Below are 22,686 nucleotides of genomic sequence, written 5' to 3'. Positions count from 1 at the left end.
ACTCCGTGCTTCTATATGCTTAATAAGTGCAAAACAATCGAAATTATAACTTGACGATATACATGTACAGCCTTATCAGTAAAAACAATACAACGTCTCAACTTAATAAATATTGTCAGACTTCATAATGGTTTTAAATTTATGTTGTGCTACCGTTTTAACCAAACAGTGACATAATTATTAAAGTTTATAACTTTATCCGTGTTCATTAAAATCCATTTGTAAACATTTACAAAGCTTAAAGTGTCGTTCAGATCACTTAGATATATTGATGTTTATATTACGGTCCCATCATAAAGTTGTTTTAAATGTAGACACGTGACCCTATCATATTTTAGTTATTGATACGTTTTGTAACATACAATCATTAAATCTTAAGTGTTTCATCATTTAAATGAGGATATTTATGAGGTTCCTAGAGCTAGTACAGCCGGAAATAACACTTAATTATATACTTTTCCCTGTTTTTGATCACCGCTTCCTTATAATTACACGTACCAGGAATGCTGAAATAAAAATTGTAAATTGCATATATTTGCATGACATAAAATTTGGTACTTAATTACTTCTAATAATTGCATACTTTTAACAATTTTCAACTTATTTGTGTTATATAGGGATGAAGATAATGCATTTAAATTGTTGTTGGTTATTAAAACTATCCTTGACGAACTAATAATATCCAGGCGCGGATTCAGACAAGTGAACCTTCATTGTATTGTCAAAGGAGATGCTGGTTTTGCACTTCCAAACTTCCTTAGGGAACCAGTCCGCTTTCGTGTGCAATTAAAGGTACATAAAATACGTAACTTAAGCACATGTAAGGCTATGGTTTTGATTTTACTGGAAGAGGTTGGAGAACATAAATGTATTAAATAAACATAAAACATTTACTGGAAGAGGTTGGAGAACATAAATGTATTAAATAAACATAAAACAAAGAACAAAAAAAACATAACATTGAGAATGGAAACAATTAAGGTATGTGTCAAAGAGACAACAACTGCGACCGTAGAAGATTATACAGCCTTAAGTCACTAATGGATCTTCGAGAAAATTCCGGCTTCAGCTGGCCCCTCAAACAAGAACTTTTACTCATTCCAGTGAAAATGGACGTCACCCTAAACTCTTGACACATATTTAAATGCATGAACCAAAATTTAAAAAAGCAACATACAAGACTAACAAAGCACAGATGTTCCTGACTTGGGATAGGCGAAAAATGCGACGGGGTTAAAACATGTTCTATCAGAGTTCAACCCTCACCTATATATAACTATATCCAAAATGAAAGTCTACTTAAATAAATGAAAAATGACGATATTCATACCAACCAGATGCATACCTGGTGAGCACAGATGCTAAAAAAGGGTGAGCAACCCCTGTTGAACGTATAATGACTGTTTTGTTCATTTTGGAATTCTTTGTAAAATTTAACAAACTTTAATTGAGACATGGCTGTACTTTAAGATATTTATATTTTACACCCTCAAAATGTTACTAAGCTTGATGACCCCCCTGATAGCAAACCGTATACTAATTATATACGTAGAGATAAAAATAAATTGATGATTTAAATTTCACTACACATGTAAATTTAAATACCCTGTATTGTTTTATTTCAAAATGGTCCACATATTTACTTCAAAGAGACATGTTTTAGTCAATAGTTTTGCGTTAGGTTTATTGACAAATGCACTGGTTTGTTACTTTATGTAGGTAATTATATATAGATAAAATATACCTAGAGACTTGATGAAATTGACATTTGTGTTGTTAGTTAAATGATTGACAGAAAAGAGACATCAACTGTGGATTTGAAATTGACAATTTGTTTCGGAACATTTGAATTAAATAGAACAATAGGATAACCGATATTTGTGAATCGTTTGTAACAAAATAACCCGGCTATACAAAATGTTGAATAATTTAAGGAATTCGTCTATGTCGAAAATAGATAGGTAAGTTTATTAAAGATCATTCCAGTATATGTATATATGTAACTATGAATTTTAGTCTTAAATGTATTTTTTTGTTTTTTCTTGTTTTTTACGAGCTTTTCAGAAGATTTTAGAAACTGCGAGTACTGTCGTATCGTACTAAGATATTCTTTTTTCTTTGTGTGCTGAGTATCGATCTGATGAATTCAGTCTGTTTTAACTGCTATTTATATATTTTAATTTTTTTTTAATCAAACTGTCACACCACTGACCCAGGGTTAGTTTGGGGTATGGCGGCCACAAACATGTTTTTTTCTATTTTTTTCTATTCTACCATATAGTGACTATATGTAATTCGAGACGTCAATGATAGGCACCCAAAGGTAAAGTTGCCGCTTGAATTCTGGTCCTCTGTTGTCTGTGTGAAAGTTGTTCCATCTGCAATTATCATACCTTATTTTTACAACAATGTGTTCCTTTATGAAATCATTTCTTTGTGATATAATAACATTTTCATGAAATGTGACATTATTGAATTATTTTCTCAAGCTTGGAAGTACATGTAAGTAGAATGAAGGGACGTTCTTGTTTTATACTTTTATGGTCAAGTTGTATTTAAATAGTCTGAAGTGGTTATGAAAAAGTGTTTGTTTATGTCTGTCATTTTTTGTGTAATACATAGAACAATTATAAACTGTCTATAAGTCTCAAGTACATGAAGGATATAATTATATTATCCTTGTTTGCTGGCTACTCATGGGGTTTTGATAGACGAAGTATAGACGGTGGATATATTTTCATGACTAGATCGTTCCATAGATGTATATATATACAAGACTTTTCTGTATATATTACATATTTCCTTATCCCGTAAAAATTTCGTCCTGTTATCGAGAATATTCAAATTAGAAAATAAACTTGCATGTTAGTTTTGTGAACAAGTATCTATGGACAAAGTACAGGCAAACAAATAAAAAAACATATTATGTAATTTAAACGGTTTTAGATAGAACAAAGGAAGTGAAAGCAGATTATATTTACATTATTCTCGAGGAGAATAGCTTTCACATCATGCATTTCAAATGTCACACATAGACGAATATAGATGCCCCATTGTTATTAAAAGGGTTCTACTGTAGACCTACTTGGCCATATCATTCAGCAGACTTCTATATATTCTGAACTCGTTTACCTCCTACATCCACATTACTTAACTAATTAAATAAATCGTTCATTGATATCATAAGAAAGCGCAGTATGGCATTTGCACCTTTAATTATTTACAATAACGTCCATTATATAGTAATAATGTACGATTGTTTGTAGTCGCTCCTTACATGTTGTTTGTCTATTTACAAAACAAACGACTAATGTTTAAGCCATTGACTTCTTGATTATTCGTTTTCTAAAGGTAGTTAAAAAGAACAATTAGCACAATTATTGGAAGTCACTTTTTTATATTATGGCTTTAAACCAGCAGGTCATATGAAACGGATTATATCTACATTCTCTGTTTATATGTAATGCTCTGTCCACAAATAAACACTTCAATCAAATATACAATCGCTTTATTTTAAGCATACATGCAATTAAAAAATACTATTTAAAAAAACATTGTGTAAAGTGCATTGGATTTTTATTTTGGTGTTTCAAAGCCAGTAAATGTGAACAGGTACCGTTCCTAAAGCTAGTTAGAACTGGAGGCCTATATGGATAAGAAGGTCTAGATTTGATACTTGTAATATATGAGCTAAATATAGAGGAGCAAGCTGATCTCGTGCGTTTGGAAACACTTAGGTAGGCAGGTAGGTAGGTCGGTAGGTAGGTAAAATCAAGTCAGTATAAGAGATACCAAATTGTATTTCAACCACAAGACCATCTTAATAGCAGAGGCGGATTTAGAGGGGGGGCCCAGGGGGCCCGGGCCCCCCTTTTTGGGAAAAAAATTGGTTGCTTATATACGGAATCACTGAAGCGTGACTGGAGCGGGCCCCCTCTTAGCGCAGTCAGTGGGCCCCCACTTATGAAAATTTCTAGATCCGCCAGTGAATAGGTATTGTGGTTGAATTGTATTAATCAACAAACTTTCTTTCTATACGACTTAAGTTATCGCCTTGTTTGTTATGGTTTGGTGAAAATGAATAAAGTGCGTAAGTTAAACATCAAAACTGATGTGAAGCGCTTTCAACATTGTTAGTAAGACTACCTATAAATTCAAACAGCTAATTTATATTGTAAAACAGCTAGGAATTTGTGGGGAAAAGGGGGGCATATTCATCGTCATGACATGATTTTTTTTTTTAATCCTTATCTTTTATCTTAGGAGTAACTTTGGGTCTACTATCTACTGCTGATTAGCCATTTACACAAATTTCTAATCTTGCAGTTTCAAATACGATATGAAAGTTCCTCATATTTTCCATGTTGTATAAGAGGGAATAAGGAGGTGCTGTATGATTGTCTATGTGACAAAAAAAGTACATGCATATGGCGAATAACGGTCTTAAACTAAGAGCAAAGCGCACAACGTTCAGTAAGCTTTAAATGTGTCCGTGAAAAACTTATCAATTCAAAATAATAAAAAAAAAATCAAATTTTAGACTTTTGAAATTTTTATCAAAGTTTAAAAATCACGGACCTAAATGGCCTCGTCATGACAGAATGTGGAACAAATGTGGTTGTAAAAGCGTTGACCGTGCGCATATTTTTAGAATGAAGCGCTTTGCGCTTCATACAAAATCTACTTCGGTCAACGCTTTTACATCCCAATAAATCTACAAAAAGAAGCATTCAATTCTTAAATATACATATTTATTTTCAAATGGTTCATTTGGAAAAGAACCAGTCTTGCGAAAATAAAAATTACTTATTTATTAGTACATTTATCTAGTAATCTTTGGACCTAGATATATTCACTAAAATAGAGAAATTAATAAATATTTAAGGTCAATGTTTTTAAATAGCACATAATGGTAACTGTATTGTTATTTTCCGATTAATATTTTATAACAATAAATATTGTATGACTCGTCGCTCGCTAAAGAAAAGTGGAATTTAAACCGACACGCACAATAATCCCAATCAACAAAATATCTCTGACACTATTCAATAGAGGATAATTAAAACTATTTTACAATTAAGACAATGGATTGAAATGAACAACAGATCGACAGTGAAATGTACAAACCGTGACACATGGTTTCCAATGGTAATTTTACAATGGATAGTTTTGAATTTCATATTTTAAATAATATTTTAAAAGTATTATGAAAAAAATCTAGATAGTTTACTAAATGAAGTTGATATTTGATAATTAAGATATGGAATAACTCTGCTTTCTGCAGGTAAGAAATTGAAACTTGTTTTTTCCTCATTTTGTATGTTTGAGAGTTGTTTTTGTTGTTGTTGCTGCTTTCATTTTACCTTGTAATAATCTGCAGAAGAAAAAACGATATGACCTGCTACATGTATCTCAGAGTGTAACTTTTATACACTAAGGAAATGTGTATATGATTGAAAGTTAAATAATATAGATTGATAAATCGCAGCAGATAGCCCATAACTAGTCATTGGACTATTACCTTGGCAAATAAGTCCAATAAGTGCATTGTGTAGCGTTCACTAGCCAACATATCCTACTTGTCGGAATGTTATAGGTATAGCAAACAAAGACGTTTTCCTAAAAATAAAATCACAGGAGCAGAATATGAAAAAAAATATCAAATGATCGTGACTTAGTAGTTGATACTTTAACAGAATATTTCATCTTTACATGTCTTATATATATAGAGAGAGATATAGATATATAAGAAGATGCGGTATGAGTGCCAATGACACCTCTCAATCAAAGTCACAATTTGTAAAAAGGTATAAGTACGGCCGTCAACACGGAGTCTTAGCTCATACCGCATTTCTCATTTACCAAATGAAGCAATAGTAGATATCAAGTTTTGAATTACTGCATTTCTTCGATCGATATCTGGTCAAAAAGTGGAATGTTGGCATCAGGCAAAGACTTTAAGTTCTATTTACGATTTACAAAACGAGACAATTGCCTTATAAACGTAAGAAGGCTAGACACATGCATTAATGTTACATGTATAGATGAAATTGTCAACTTCCCCCAAGAAAATTAAGTCAATTGATACAACAATTATGGCCTCGTTTCAGTTTATATCACCATTAAAACTTCAATTAATATGTTATTCCAGTACGTCGTAACATATCTATAATAGATAATCTATACCGCTGTAATCAATTTCATTCTATGAAAGTTACAAGTGACATTTAAACCGACAAGTTGAAATGTACAAATAAAAAGTATTAAACTATAGCTATCGACAGTGATGTACAATGTATGATTTAACAGAGATGTAGATTATAAAAATGTGTTGATTGATTGATTGATTGTTGGTTGCTTGTGTGTTGAACAGAAACCCTAAAACATTACAAAATCGAAGCGAAATAACAATCATAGGTCACCGTATGACCTTCAACAATGAGCAAAATACAAACCGTGTAGTCCTCTGTAACACTTAAGGTCATTTATAAAATGAACACACACCAATCTCTTTTGGGAGTTTACGTATCTTAATTTCACATTTTTTGGAACCTCTATTTTATTCTCTGGTTTCCTAATACCGTTTAATAGCTTTGATCATTTCTTCTTTCAAAAGTTCATTTTCCTAATTCATCCACACCAGATAACTTGAACTATGCTTGCTATTGATTATGACAAGTTGTTCCACATTATAACCATCCGGTGTGGTATAATTAAAAGTTCAATATTGTATTTATGAGCTCTATAAGATTTGTTGTCCGAGATTATCGTGACTTCCCGCTCATTGATCTCGCGATAAAATGTGTTATTTAATTCCACTGTCTAAGATAAGACAAAAAAATCGAAAATTAATAACATGATGAATTCCTTTGAAGTGAAAGTAAAATATTGATGTTCTTGACATTGCTTTACCTGAAAAATAGTTTAACAGCCGATTGCATTGGGTGTGTAGGTAAAGCTAATAGTTTTACAGCCGATTAGCTTGCTTGCTAGCTAAACCGTACGGACAAATATATTAGCTATCTGTCGGACTACTCTTAAATACAAAATATTATAATTACGATGAGAATTGTTTACTCAAAATTAATGAAATAGAAATATATATGAACTGAAGGAAAACAGAAATCATAATTACAATTTAAATTATTTATTCGATACAAACACGTAAAATTGTTAAAGGTACGTATATTATTTCCGTTTAAAAATTCATTAGGTTTTTGGAATGTTTATCTTGTTTTTCCGTAGTACTAAAATCCGTTATTAAAATAAATAAGAGCTTATGACATATATTCATCCACTTTCGCTACTCTGTATGAATAATCAATTTCAAGCCTATAAAAATATGAGATGTAAATATCTAATCAGCACAAAATTATTCAAAATATTATATTTTTATGTATTGAAGTATTAGTGATTTTTAAATTTGACATTTCGTTCGTTGATTCGATACAAATGAATATGAAAGTCGTTATCAATGTGTGTAATATATACTTTGAACCTGTTGAAAACAGATATTTAGACGATTTAATTCGAATGCGCGGATTTAAAACTTCTGTCATCAAATGAATTTGTCAATAGAATCAATAATAATATATAACATAAGCAATTATCAAGGATCAACAGGTGTTCCCGAGGATATATATAAAGACAGAGTATATAAATATAACTTTATAAGTTTATGAACTTGACTTACTAAAGGTATACCCGAATTGCATTATAAGTGACCGTCAGTCTTAGGATCAAATATCAAAAAGGTGTTCCAGTGTATTAGTATATATAAAGCCGGAGTATAAAAAATATAAGTTTATGTGTTTGTGAACTTGACTTATGAAAGGAATATCCGAATTGCATTATAAGTGACCGTCAGTCTTAGGATCAAAGATCAAAAAGTGTTCCAATATACTGGTAAGTTTATATAAAGCCGGAGTATATAAATATAAGTTTATGTGCGTATTGTTATGCGTTTACTTTTCTACTTGGTTAGAGGTATAGGGGGAGGGTTGAGATCTCACAAACATGTTTAACCCCGCCGCATTTTTGCGCCTGTCCCAAGTCAGGAGCCTCTGGCCTTTGTTAGTCTTGTATTATTTTAATTTTAGTTTCTTGTGTACAATTTGGAAATTAGTATGGCGTTCATTATCACTGGACTAGTATATATTTGTTTAGGGGCCAGCTGAAGGACGCCTCCGGGTGCGAGAATTTCTCGCTACATTGAAGACCTGTTGGTGACCCTCTGCTGTTGTTTTTTATTTGGTCGGGTTGTTGTCTCTTTGACACATTCCCCATTTCCATTCTCAATTTTATTGACTTACTAAATAGGAGTACCCGAATTGCATTATAAGTGACCGTGAGTTTTAGGATCAAAGACAAAAAGGGTTTCCAGTGTACTGGTATATATAAAGCCTGAGTATATCAATATAAGTTGATGTGTTTATGAACTTGACTTATTAAAGGAATACCCTAATTGCACTAGAAGTGATCTTGGGTCTTAGGATCAAAGATCGGAAAGTGGTCAGTGTTCTAGTTAGTATAATTAAAGACAGAGTATATAGATATAAGTTTATGTGTATATGAACTTGACTTACTAGAAGAACAACCGATCGAATTGAATGAATTGTATTATAAGTAACCGAAAGTCTTATGATCCGTGATCAACCGGTGTTCCAGAGTATATGTAAATCCGGACGTGATATCATATGATTATGTGCATAAGGTTGTAGACCTACATTTTTTGTATTAAACAAGATTTTAAAAAATCTAACCAGTATCGTGAGTAGTCATTTATGTACTTATAAAACTTCAAACAATAAATATAGGGATGGTTAACCTGTAAATGTCATATTTAAATTTAATTGGACATTATTCAAATACAATTATACAATATACAAACACAGCAAGCAAGCTAACCAAAGTCTTGCGGCTCTTCATGCATTAGGAAATTAGCTGTCATTCAGTCTACTTCGGTGTACGTTGATATATACTTATAATACTAGTATCAAAGATGAACAATTTCGACAGATTTTGAAATATGACGAGAGCGAGAAAGTGACCGAGACAGTCGACTAGTTTGCATCCCAGTCCCAAGACTCAATACATGATAAGTTGTTTTGCGTTGCATTTAAATAAATTGTAGTTAAGTCCTCTTTGGAATTTAGTATCAGTATTGCAACTTATAAAAATAAACACAACACGTTAGATAATGATGTGCTCCCAAAGCGCTTTTCTGGATTTATCAGGAATGGTCAAAGCCGAATATATGAAAACGGACAATGTACACTAAGTAATCTTCCTCGTAACTAGACTCTATAGCCATTTAAATTAAGTTTGATAAGTAAATTTTGTTTAACAATTGTTTGACGTCATATGAACGAGATATAAATGAGAGATAAAGAAGACTTATTCTATAATTCGCCTATATTTTCTGTCTGACTCAGTGATGTAACCAAACATCACGTAGTTATGCTGAAAGATCGTGATTATTGTCAATTTCAACAGATTGATTGACACATAATTATTGTTAATTGACGTTTTTGCAGTCTGGTTCAGACATACATCTCTAGGTTGCATTTCTGTAAATATTGACAATGCAATTTCCCATAGGAACTCCTTTTACGACTAAAACTGTACCAATTTTACTATGAAGTTTTGAAAAAAAATCTTATCCTAGAATCGAAAGTTCATATGCACTACAATTTATTTCAAAGGTCAAAATAAAGGGCTGTGCGGCATGTTTTCAACGTTTATATGACCTGAACTTTTCAGAGTTTAAACTAACACTTATTTTCTTAACTACCCCTACCTCGAATGAAGGGTTACCACAGATTTCAATGTAAACAATATGCACATGTATATTTACTGGTAACATTCCCAAGATACGTCTCTATGAGATGTAACACAGAAAGCACAACTGGGAACCAGTATGTAAACAAAATTAATTTTCTATGCATATTCAAGATCTCCCCAAAAGAGGAGTGTTTTGAGAAACAGCTGTCTTTACAAAGTGCAACCTCTATTGAAAGCCGTTTTGCTATTTATTCTATATTCAAAATATCTCATAAACTCTATAAGATATCTTACATAGTTTATAAGATAGCTTATATAGTTTAAGAGATATCTTATATACTTTAGAAGATATCTTATAAACTATATGAGATATCTTATAAACTATATGAGATATCTTATATAATATATGAGATATCTAATTCTTTCAATTCGAATAAATAATAAAACGGCTTGCCATACATCTCTGTAATGTAGGTGGCGCTACCTCAACCTCATCATTTACTAGCAAATTGAATAATGATAATACGACGATTTTTTTGTTTGTGTTGTCTATTTTTATTGGATGTAGGATTTTTTGTTGACCTAATTGCATTTTGAAATATTCATTTTGCAACCTTTTATTTTACATTCAAATTCAATTGTAAAATCAAGTTGTTATATTATATATTGAAGTTAATTTTAGTAAAGGAAAATAATGTACGTCGTTTTTATTCATGATTTCTGTAAACATAATATAACTTTATTCCAGTGCTGTGCTTGATGGTGTTCATTTAAAAAAAAAAATAAACATTTATCATTTTTAATTAAAAAGATTTGATTTTCTCATTTTTATAATATGCAGTTTTATTCTTGATATGCCTTTGACATGACTAGCCTATAAACATGTTAGAGTTAATATCAAATGTAATATTCAAATTACATGAGAAACTGTGTCTTACTTCAAGGTTAAGATCTTACAATGTTTTGTATATAATAATGATATTATAAGCATTAACTTTATAAACCCACTAATACTCTCTTTTATATTAATTGATGTTTGTATCCCAGTTTATTACCTTTAATTGAGAAAAAAGTTAAACATTCACACCTGATATTAAGTAATTTCTTTCCCATATCTTTATTCAATCGGAAAATGAACAGATATTTAAATCACCTATATTGTAATGGGAGAGAAATGTCACATATGGATCAATAAAAAGATAATGACAAATATATTAATATGTTTGAACTGCAAACTCATGGCATGTCGTAATTACTTTGAATTTTTATCTCTCGCCATGACCTCGTAGCTGCATGTCATGCAAATGTCAAATGCACAGTGGAATTTGATGACGCGAAAACATTCAGATAAAATAGGACAAAAAAGGGGGGTACAAACAACATTAATTGTCATGCAAGTTTATTCAAAAGTGGTGTTTTGAAAATTGAAATTTCAGCCAATCAAAGGTTTGGAATGTCAACGAAAAAGCAATACAATTTACAAGGTTTGGAATGTCAACGAAAAAGCAATACAATTTACAAGGTTTGTTTTGCAATGAGTATAATGCAAAATAGTCATACAAATGTACCAATATGTTCTACTACGACGAAATTCTTTTGATACTTTTGTTCTTCTATTTTGTTATGTTTCGAACACGGCTGACGAAAAAATATTTCAGAAATAGGCATATATGGAGAATCAAATTAATTTCGGCATCTGTAAATAATCACAACCTAGCTACTACCCAAATGATACTGCGTTTGTTATTATGTTCATTTTTTTTATCAAATATATAATTTTATACTGCAACTAGGTTTGTTTATTTCCTAAATATAGTTACACAGCTATTTTCGGTACAAAAATGGAGAAGAGTTCGGTAAAATCTCGCCTTTACCCAGTGTGTCAGCCTCATACTAAAAAAGTATTTATTTTTCTGACATTGACCTAATTATGTATATATATATTTATTGCCTTTTGCATTTATTTCAGAGTTTCTTCCAGACCAAAATTCTGAACTATATAGAATGGTCGAAGGAGGCTGGTAGTTACAAGGGACATATAATAGTAGCAAGTTTGTAATCAGCTTGCTTTATGGAAATCAGCTCTAGACAGCATGGTGTAAATTTAGCTCAAACAATACAATTTCAAAAACTGTGAAAAACAGTCGCTGTGATAAACTTTGTCGATTTTATTTTGTTTAATAAGATGACTTCAATATATGCCGAGATCTCAGCACGTTTAAAATCTCCGAGATCTAACGGGTTCAAACAAGATCTAACAACTAAACCACCAAATGGAGTACGAACAGGTATGACTATACGACCAACAAATGACCAGTTGTCTTTGATAGAAACGCACAACAACAAAGCCATTCGAGCTGGTAAATGTGCATATTTATCCGATGGGGGAGAGGATTCAGATAACGATGATGGACAGTATCGTCGGGGATCAATAGATTTATCACTTTACTCATCCGATTCATCGTCAGAAGAGGAGAATTATCGAAGAAATACGTCAAAATATGAACACTACGATCCCGATATGTTTGAACAAAACGAAATATACGACGAACGAAATGATGAGAGTGACGATTGCAATTTCGGTAAATCGACGAAACGGCATATTATGCGTAAAATACTTCACAATGGTTTGGAAATACGGCCTAATATTATCGACGATTTCGGAGGCTGGGATGCTACATTTACTGTGAAAAATTCAAAACCATCGAGAGCGAATTTTCGACGATATACTAAAATTCCCCGAACGCCATCATCGGCATTTCCTCGACCAACTACCGAAACGAAAGACTCAACGTTTTTATTTAAACATTATGACGATATTTCCGAGTATATTAAACAATATAGAAAGGAAGAGGCTATTAAAGACAATCGTTTAAAGAAGGAGGGAGAGGAGGCCATGTTGGTTCCTGATCCATATGCTGCAAAATTAAAAGGAAATATGTGGTGAGTATTAAAATAAATATTGTAATCTTATTTTTCTATTTAAAACAAGAAACTATTTTCTAAAACAACAAAGAACTATTTGTTTATGAAAGAAAAAAGCGTAGTATCATTATTAATGAATAGACTATCTTTATGGTGTCATTGCCAATGAAACAACTATCAAAAGAAGACACGCGGCGACGTTTTCAACTGGTTGTTACCGTACCGACTTTACCAATGAACAAAACCCATGCCAAATAGCAAGCCATACACGACCCGACATATAACACAACATAAAATAATTCAAATAAAAAAAGCTTGAGTACAAATTATAAAACAACAAACGAAAGCCATATATGACAATAAAAGACAACCACTGATTTACAGGTTCCGGACTTGGACCGTCACTTATCAAATGTGGCGGGATTAAAACTGTTAGCTAGCACTGATATCTCCCCTAACACGAGAAAATGGTTTGACGGCATAACTAAAGAACAAACTATTGAAGACTGTTATACATTTGTAAGCAGACTATATGCGATATCATTCAACCAGCCGATGAACGCCATACCACCACATATTATTCTTAAAGAACTTTAATACTACTATGAACTTTGGACTAAATTTTAGTCCATTTGTACTAATAATGTGGAGACAGATATTTCAATCAGATGTTAATTTTGTAGTAGTCCATGTAAGAAGTGTGCCAGACGAAATCGTTGGAAATTCAACACGAACGATTCCGTTCATTATTTCATTAAATTTGACAAAATGTGTCGATATCTATTTCGACCGACTCCATTAAGAATAGCCAGTGCGAAAACACGGCAGAAGGAGAACGTTTGGTATGGTCAAATTCTGACATTTGTAGATTATAAAATAAATGGTAAAGGTTATATAGAGGGTAAATCATACTAGTAGTTGGTAAGAATATATTCTTCTCTCTGTCGATTAGTTTTGGTGTTTGTTTTTTTAAGTTTAAGAGAACTGAATTAGTTGTACTAGTTTTTCATTAGTTGCGGAACTAAGTATATAATATACTTTTATCTATAGGTGGCATTAGCTGTACCTTTAGCAACAATACTTTTTTAATTTTTTAATTCAAGACACATTTTATTGTAAATCTGTTATTCATATGCATGCGGTAATGGACCATGCATTTTTCTTTCTTTTCTTTTTTTTTTTTTTTTCAGGGGGGAGGCGGTGTTGATTGTAAACAATGTATCGATACCTATTCACATATTACGTTACGTTACAATTGCGCTTATCAAACATATATATATTACTACTATTGTAATGGATTAATGTCGTAGGTTCATTCCCCTTTTATGTCAATTCAATGACTTAATTACATGTGAAATCGAAAATTTATACCTCTCCATCCATGGCAAACGACATTTCATACAGTTTCATATGGACATGTTAAACACGAGTATGTGCAATGTTTAAAATGAACTCTATTGTGAAACAGAAAAGCATTATATTGAATAACGCACAGTCCGTACAGTGTATGTTTCCTGTTTATTAAGTGCTGTAATTAAAAGCATAACCAATAATGGACATATTCCGTTTACAGTATTATCTTACTAGTTTGTGATTTTATCAATTAGAAATCCATTAAAAAATAGAACAGAATATTCCGCACAACTAAAGTAAATCATGTAGTATATACATATAGCATTTGAGACATTGCAGCAATGACCCTTATCACTTCATATACTCATGTTACAAACGTGAATCGCCAGTTCTAACTCTAATCTTCCACACCCAAAAAACCTACAGAAACTCATGTCTCAAATTCATCTTCATTTTTCATTGTTAATCGGTGTATCAGAAGTTTAATTTCCCATTCTGCATAACGTTTTAGAATCGATTGATAAAATATTTTCCGTTAGTTTGTGTAAAGTTCCGTTTAACATATTTTTCACATCTTTGCATTCTACATTTTAACCTCTTTTCTTTATATTCTCAAATTAAAAAAGTGTATGATGACGGGCGTTAGCTTGATGCTGTTTATTTTTGTAATTTTATCGACACAATACGATTCCTGATTTTTGACTAATTTGCAGGGCGGGTGCTGAATATATGGAGACGATTCGTCTGTTGTTCATGCTATACCCTCAGGTTTTTATTTTTACCATGATTTTTCTCTTCTTAATAAGTATGTAGAATTAATTCTCCAAATAATCTAATTTTGTTGATTTGGTTGACGGATTTGACCAAATGATAAACCAAATTAATGATGTTCATCTTTTAAGCATGCTGTCTTGTTAAAGTCTGGAGTTGTCCATGATGTGAAATTAGCAATTTTCTTAATCTTTTCGGTATGACGTATATTTGTAGTTCCATAGCTGAAAACTGTGATTTCCTAACGGTTTATGCAAGTAGCACTAAAGAAAAAGCAGACAAAATGAAAGAAAAAGAATCATGTAAAGAAAAAAAGCAGAGGTATATCACTCTTTTTTTTTTATCTTTTCATCTATAAATGAGATTCGAACCTTTTTTCACATTTATCTTTTACTTTTCCAGCACATCAATTTAATTATATATTTCACATCAATTGGTAATCATATCTACAGTATATCAATCACCACAGTTTGTGTTTGTGGTTTACGTTTCACATTCAATGTCATGTTACCATGTTCGTGTTCATGTTACCATGTTCGTGTTTTCTCATGCACAATTTCTATCATCTATTGTATTATATATTGTGTAGCGACTCTTTGTCTTTAAATTTCCAGTGAAAAATCAGTACGGATGATAAAGCGTTATATGTTTAATTTTTTTTCCCTCTTATTGTGACATTTTTCAGCATTATATTGCCGAGACCTCGACCATCATCTCTTGTTTACTGTCCTTCCCATGATTCGGATGAAGACGGGTAAAGTTCAAAGATTTATTAAATTTTTTTCTTAGATTCTTTAATCGTACATTTAGATATGTTTAAATTTGCTTTCCTCAACTGACTTTATATGCTTTAAAACTTAACGCTTCGAAACATTATTTTTTCTTGGCTTTTTATGTTTTATGTTTCAACTTTTAAATTTTGTTTTAATTGTCTACAGATTTTTTTCGTTTAACTTATATATATAATTTCTTATTAATTGTGTAAAATATATCAAAAATAAACTGAGATGCAATATGCACGGATATAAATATTCTTTTGAGAGAGTGGAATATAACTCTATAAATAAATCAATCTTTTAGACCTCAATTAAGGAGAGACAGACCGACTTCCCTCATCTATTACCCAGCAACAACCTCACGGTAATACACATGAGTATCGCATGTTTTAATAACAAAATAATTCGATTAAAATACACAGTACATTAATAATAAATTAAGCCATTATTCCTAGTTAAGGTTACGTAGTAATTGTGACGTCCGTCTTATATTTCAAATTTAGTGAAATGAGCAAACTTTTTATAGATCAGGTGAAGGCTATGGTATTTCACGTGCGTGCGCATAATAATGATATATATCTACTTTAACCCATATATTTTAATAAGTTTGTTTCAATATTTTGTTTCCTTTAAATCATCTTTAATTTTTGAAACGCTTAGCATTATACAAGTTTTATCAAATACTTTCTAGTACATACACGGAATTTATCAATTTCAGTATTTCACATAGATAGCTATAGTAAACTCAGCAGTAACTGTGCAAAACTGAAATACTTTGTCGTTACTGTGAGGACCTTCTTTACAAATACATTTATATCCTGTACTTTGTATATTTTTATTTAAAACTAACCCCCTAAAAATCACAAATACATTTCTCTCGTGCTCCATACATTATAAATTGCAACTGTTGTAGAACTGGTTAAATATCTGTCCTACCTAGATATCATACATATAGCAAACGGGAAACCAAAATTTCATACGAAATAAAATAAATTCCCATAAAATTTGAAGTACAACAAAATATTTATCATTTACGTTTAACTATGTCTTTTCTTTATACTACCACTTAGAGGACATGAACATTTGTCATTATTCTGAATAAAGCAAGAATGTATCAGTGCTCATCATTTAAAAGATCTTTTCATTTCGAAAAGTGAAAATAATTTCCTTAAGACCACCACTTTTTAACTAACAATGGTTTTTGTAGACCTGTTCTACCATTTCTACCACGTCTAAGACCCTCTTCATATGTATATGATGTAAACAAAGAAAGGAATAGAGGGTAATTAATTGCATGTAGGATTTCAAAGTCAAATACATTAATAACAAATATTAATAATTCAATCTAAGCTTTATGTATTAGTATTAATAATAAGTCTTTTATTAAAGCATGAAGGATATTTCCACTAAATTAAACTAGTTTAATATTATTGATATTAATGTGTTAGTGATACTGTATTTATTTAACAAACACTTCAACATAAAAAAAAGTGATATCCTTATGAAATTTGTGACTTATACATTCCTGATTTGAATTTTCATGTTTTTACAGGCTTTTATTCTATTTTATTTCAAAAATATATTGATTTCAAAGTTTATGATACATTTTTTCTGACTCTTGTTAATTTAATTCACCTTAATCAGATATATTTATAACATTCAATGCATGGAATATTAATTCAAAACTTTTCATTTTATATTCATTCACTCATATTGCAATTGATGGGTTTTGCATAGGCTATATATATATGAATTATTTTTACTGACAAATTATTTGTGTGCCACTTAGCAAATGGTTTGATCTATTACTGGTTAATATGTATATAGTATAGTTATACATATCCATTATCAACTTTGTATTTCAGCCAATACATGTTTTGATCTTTTAATAAAAGCACTACTTAATAATTAATCTATACATAGTAGGAACACACATATTCATTGTCAATGTGTCTTTCAGCCCGGTCATAGTAACTTCATTGAAAAGAACGGATTCGTCTTTATCGGTGAAAGAAAAGTCAAATGAACGGTAAAACATTTTGGGTTTCAGGGAACAAGTAGAAATCAATAGTTGTACACTTAGTTTAGAAACAAAATTTTATCACTTAATTTTAATTCCAATTAATTGCTTTCACAGCTTTATGGCCATTAAAATGAACATAGATATTTTGATATATTGTGCATTTCATATCATTCCATACTGACAACGTCACGTTAGGGAAATTATCAAAACCGTATGTCAATTTTGGGGTATTTATGTCGTTAACCATTGAAATTGATGTGAGCAACAAAAAAACATTATAAGAAATGAATTGATATTTTTATATATATTGTGTGTATGCATATCATTCCATACTGACAACGTCACGAAACGGAAATTACCAAAATGATTTGTCAATTTTAGGGTATTTTTGTCGTTAACCACTAAAATCCATGCAGGTAGCATACATATTCAGAACTATTTAAAAATTTGTGTTCGCCTTTTTAGTTTAAAGCAACAGGGTGCTTGCAAATGGACTATAGGATAAGAGAAACATTACTGGCATTAACTACATGTACTAGTATCGTGCTAGATATGACTAGGGGGTACATCTTCAAGTGAATTGTGTTTTCTAACCTGTACGACATATTTTAATCGATTTTATGTCACTTCAGCTTAACGAATCGAATAGATGGTAACATATGTTTAGTTCAGGAAACAAGTAGAGGTCAATTGTTCTTCCTTGTGTTCAGAAAGAACGTTTATTACTCATAGTTCCAACAGCGTCTCTTTTTTTTCTGAGTTTTAATTGTCCAATTCATAAATTAGTGTCTACAGCCGTATTGTTTTCAGAAATAAAGCTTCAAATTTCGAATAGAAAAAAGCCTAAGTATAAGGTAGCCAGAGATATCCAGGACATATAAATAATAATATCGTTTATAACTGTCAAATGTATGTTTCAACTTAGTCTATAATTGTCCTCTAAGATATATTTCTACCTCTTTATTAATATTTCAGTTTTTCAAAACAAAGACCATTCTCTGCATTTCCTCGCGCCTATAGGTAATTTTTTGTTTGTCCTCTAGCTGTTTTAGACAAAATGTAGATTTATTTTGGTAATTGGATATTTTATTTATTTGTTTTATTGTTATAACGAAGTAGAATGTTTCGCTTTTAACTTTTTAATATACGCAGTACACCTTTTTTTATTTTTAAATCTTATGTATTGTTAAAACAATTATTCGGTGAGGCGTTCAAACACCCATTAGTAACTAATAAGGGCAAAATGGTTCATGATTACTGTATGTAGAAAGATTGGTGAAGTTTTCATTTACTATTATTTTCATGCTTTTGAAAATTATAATGCACGAAAGGTATAATCAAATTATATGAGAAAACTGTATTTGAGTTTAGTCTTTGAAAGCAGTAGACAAAAGTGAATCGAAACTATAAATAGTGTAAAAAGATGTTACCATATCTTATATTTTTATGATGCATATAGTTATCAAAGGTACCAAGCTTAAACTTGTACCAAGATGAAGTGAATTCGTGTTCCTTTGCTTTTATGTGGGTTTTTTTTGCTATGCATGTATTGATGCCCCATATTCTTTGTTTTTCTGTCATTTAGTGAAAACTATTATCGGTTGTCAGTGTTAAACCAAAACGATTAAACAATAAAGAACAAGCTTACAAAAAAAAAAAAAAAAAGAAATATGACAGTAACGATTACTGTCTTTAGATCTATATATTCTGCTTGTTTGTGCATATTTCACTTTGAAAAGTTTTCAAGTTACCCAAGTAAAGTTCAACATGGGCAAACGATTTCTACAGCTTCACTTTGTTATCTAGATTTGTTTCTTCCTATCGATTTACCAAATTTTAATACGAGTACAATACTGTCGCGATAATTTACCTTTTTATAATTCTGCCGAAAATTATTTCATCAAATTGAGCCTAACACTGTTTTTTTTTCATTCTTATGAAAAAAAACAAAAAATAGTTTGAAAGACTTTAGACAATACCAACTTATATAATATGAAATATAATGATATATCGTCAATTCCGTGTAATTGTCTTTGGTTAATAAAAAATGGTTATAATTGCGAAGAATATTTTTTAATTGTCCATTCATACACATTGTAAAACAATTTCAGAATTTAGATTTTTAAAGGAGAGGCGAGAGATACCAAAGGGACAGTCAAACGCATAGATCGAAAATAAACTGTTAACGCCATGGCTAAAAAATTAAAAGACTAACAGACAGATATTAGTACAAAAGACACAACATAGAAAACTAAAGACTAAGGAACACAAAACCCTTCAAAAACTGTGGGCGATCTTAGGTGCTCTGGAAGGGTAAGCAGATCCTGCAGCAAATGTGGCACCCATCGTGTAATGAACTTAATGACCATATTTTTGTTCGAATTTCAATTTTTCTTCAAGGCTTACACAAAAGTTTGCTTATAATGTTAATACTTTTATTACATAAAAAAAATCTTTTCATTATTTCTAAATTTGATATCAAGGTCAATTTCATCAATTGATTGATAAAACTTTGTGTCCGGAATTTTCTTAAAACTAGGGTATTTGATTTCTGCAGTCAGAGGTAGATCTAATCGCAACTTGTCAGTGTAGTAATTACTGGCCCTGAACAGTAAGAGGCAAAAAAAGAATACCGTTGTTCAAAACTGTCAGTCTTTCCCTTAACCCAGCTTGAGCAATTCTGACAAATAATTTGCATACATAAATTAACCAAATTTTATCTTTATTTTTTCTTTTTTTTCAATTCATGGTTTCCTCTCGTGCTTATGGCGTGTTAATTGGAGTCTTTGCCTTAACATTTCTGACGCTGTTCTTACAATCAATTTGCATAATAGATTGATCAAACTCGTCTATGTGTATATGACAGCGCGTTACAGGTGACCCGTAAATTTCGTAGTTGGTCAGGGTTATTCACATCATCATCTATATTTGGGGTCTTGATAATGATTTACAAAATTTGTATTTGGCGAAATCAACAGAAAAAGGTATACGATATAAAGTTAAGAGACTCAAAGGGTGGCCAAATATAAAGAAAGACAAAAAAAAAACCAAAATCAGCGGGAAAGTCCCTTACCAATGGCAAAATCAAAAGCTCAAAAACATAATACGAATGGAAAACAACTACAATATTTCTTGGTACAAATATGTCCTTATGTAGAAAATGGTGGATTAAATAATTTTATAATATATTTACAAATGTACAGTTCTCTTATTACTTTCACTGAAAGATTTATTTATTTTCTTCTTATAAATGCATGCTTTCTTTAGTTTTGTATGAGTTTGTGTTTTTTTTAACTTGTGAGGTGACTTGTTAAAGTAATGTAACATTAATTGATTATTGTTTTCAGCAATATAAGTATGAATAATCGTATTTCAAAGATAGAATACCATATTAAATTGCATTTCCTTAATGTTTGGTTGACTGTTGGTGTATACACTTTTTTACTAGATCAAAGGATGGCTCGAGTAAATTAACAGTATTCGTTTGTAAAATTGCCTGTATTTATATTTTTTTTTGTTATATTGAATAACCATTATTCTACTTTAATCACATTTAAATGAAATCATATTTTAACAGAAGGAATTATAAATATCTTATTTCACTAAAATTTATTATATTATAGATATTTTAAAGTCCAAACACTGAGTGACTGTTATGACATTTAAAAGAGAAATTATTATATAATACTTTTTTAGGATTGAACTGAATAGGTAATTGGTATCCAAACAATGAGTAATGAAAACAATGAATCTTTCCACACTAAAAAATTAAATGAAATTAATTCAGAAAAATAATAAATATAACGATAACAACCTTTACTATTTTTTTTTGCAGCGAATTTTCAGCCGAAAAGCAAAACCTCAGACAGCAGCCAAGACCATATAGTGATCATCCTTTTGTTGTACGAACTCTTTCCGTTAAAGATCGGAGAAAGATGCTTAACCTTGCTCCTGTCCGCAATCAGGAAACTTCAGAGGGATTTAGAAAATTTAAAACGGTTCATCCTAACCTCTCACTTGAACATTATTTGAATTTAGTAGTGCCACATAGGCAGAGCCGGTCTAGCAGCAACTCAACAGCACATAGTTTAAGTATAACGAGTGAAAAGGAAGAAAAAGACACAAAGCCTGCTTTACACAAAAAAAATATACAGTTAAATCTTGAAGGACCATGTGATCCTTGGACACCTAAATTTGAAATGAAACGTAGTTCAAGTAGAGGTGCTATTAATCTTCCCAAGCATTCTGCTCATAGTGCAGGGCATTCACGGAAACGATCAACTTCTACTCCGGATTCATTAGGTGTGAAACAGTGGCCTAACCGATCGGAGTTAACTTTATCTCGCGCAAACACGTATCATGACAACATTGACAATGAACTGTCAGTGAATGTGTTGTCTTCCAGTCGAACAAACCCTCCAAACGTACAACGAGTGTATGGTCAGCGATTTAGATGTTGTGAACGTATCCATGCTTTGATAAATAATGAAGATTTAGATAAAAAGTCTAAGGATAGACATATAAAATTGTCAGTTGATAATATGAAATGTGACAAAACTAATCCTGTGTCTTTCGGCTCGTTTGGAATTCGGAAAGGCATGTCAAGGGAAGATAATTCAGTTTCATTATCGTGTATGTATAAGCTTAAACGCGATAGGCAACGTCGATTTAACATTTCGTTGGTGAAATAGAAAGATAAAGTGATTAAGATCAACATATCAGAGTTAGAAAATAATCATGTGTCGTTCACTCATTGACGTTTTACAGAAACATATATTAAAATATTTATTGATACTTTTTTTTTGTTTCTTCTAATTGTTGGGTTAAAGACGGACCCATTGCTTGAATAAAACAACTAATAACCCAAATTAATGCAAACACTAATACAAGGAGAAATATTACAGTATTCATGGCATGTTTATTCAAACATATTGGAAAGGTTCCTAAAAGAAAAGAAAAATGGCTGCAAACATTAGACATAAGTTTGATCGAAATTAAAATATTGTTATATTCATTGTACATGGTGTCAGAACAATTTGTAAAAGTTCTTCAGTT

At 31.1% G+C, this 22,686-nt stretch overlaps 1 protein-coding gene across 14 annotated transcripts; it reads left to right on the top strand.

Moving 5' to 3' along the window:
* Nucleotides 1–1,613: 1,613 nt before the first annotated feature.
* On the top strand, nucleotides 1,614–22,425 carry LOC139526919 (uncharacterized). Of its 14 annotated transcripts, XM_071322078.1 has the most exons (7): nucleotides 7,636–7,905; nucleotides 11,753–12,726; nucleotides 15,049–15,153; nucleotides 15,518–15,586; nucleotides 17,569–17,637; nucleotides 18,607–18,651; nucleotides 21,467–22,425. In XM_071322078.1, exons 2-7 carry the CDS (start codon nucleotides 11,969–11,971, stop codon nucleotides 22,320–22,322), a joined length of 1,902 nt encoding a protein of 633 aa, XP_071178179.1. In that variant the 5' UTR covers nucleotides 7,636–7,905; nucleotides 11,753–11,968; the 3' UTR covers nucleotides 22,323–22,425. The 14 variants fall into 14 exon arrangements, with proteins under 14 accessions (XP_071178180.1, XP_071178186.1, XP_071178191.1 ...); XM_071322079.1 differs by lacking the exons at nucleotides 7,636–7,905; nucleotides 18,607–18,651 and adding an exon at nucleotides 1,614–1,961; XM_071322081.1 differs by lacking the exons at nucleotides 7,636–7,905; nucleotides 18,607–18,651 and adding an exon at nucleotides 3,485–3,737.
* The last annotated feature ends 261 nt before the right edge of the window (nucleotides 22,426–22,686 follow it).

This window comes from Mytilus edulis, chromosome 6, assembly GCF_963676685.1.
Source record: "Mytilus edulis chromosome 6, xbMytEdul2.2, whole genome shotgun sequence".
Classification (NCBI taxonomy): Eukaryota; Metazoa; Mollusca; class Bivalvia; order Mytilida; family Mytilidae; genus Mytilus; species Mytilus edulis.
This window is presented reverse-complemented; position numbering and strand designations above follow the sequence as displayed.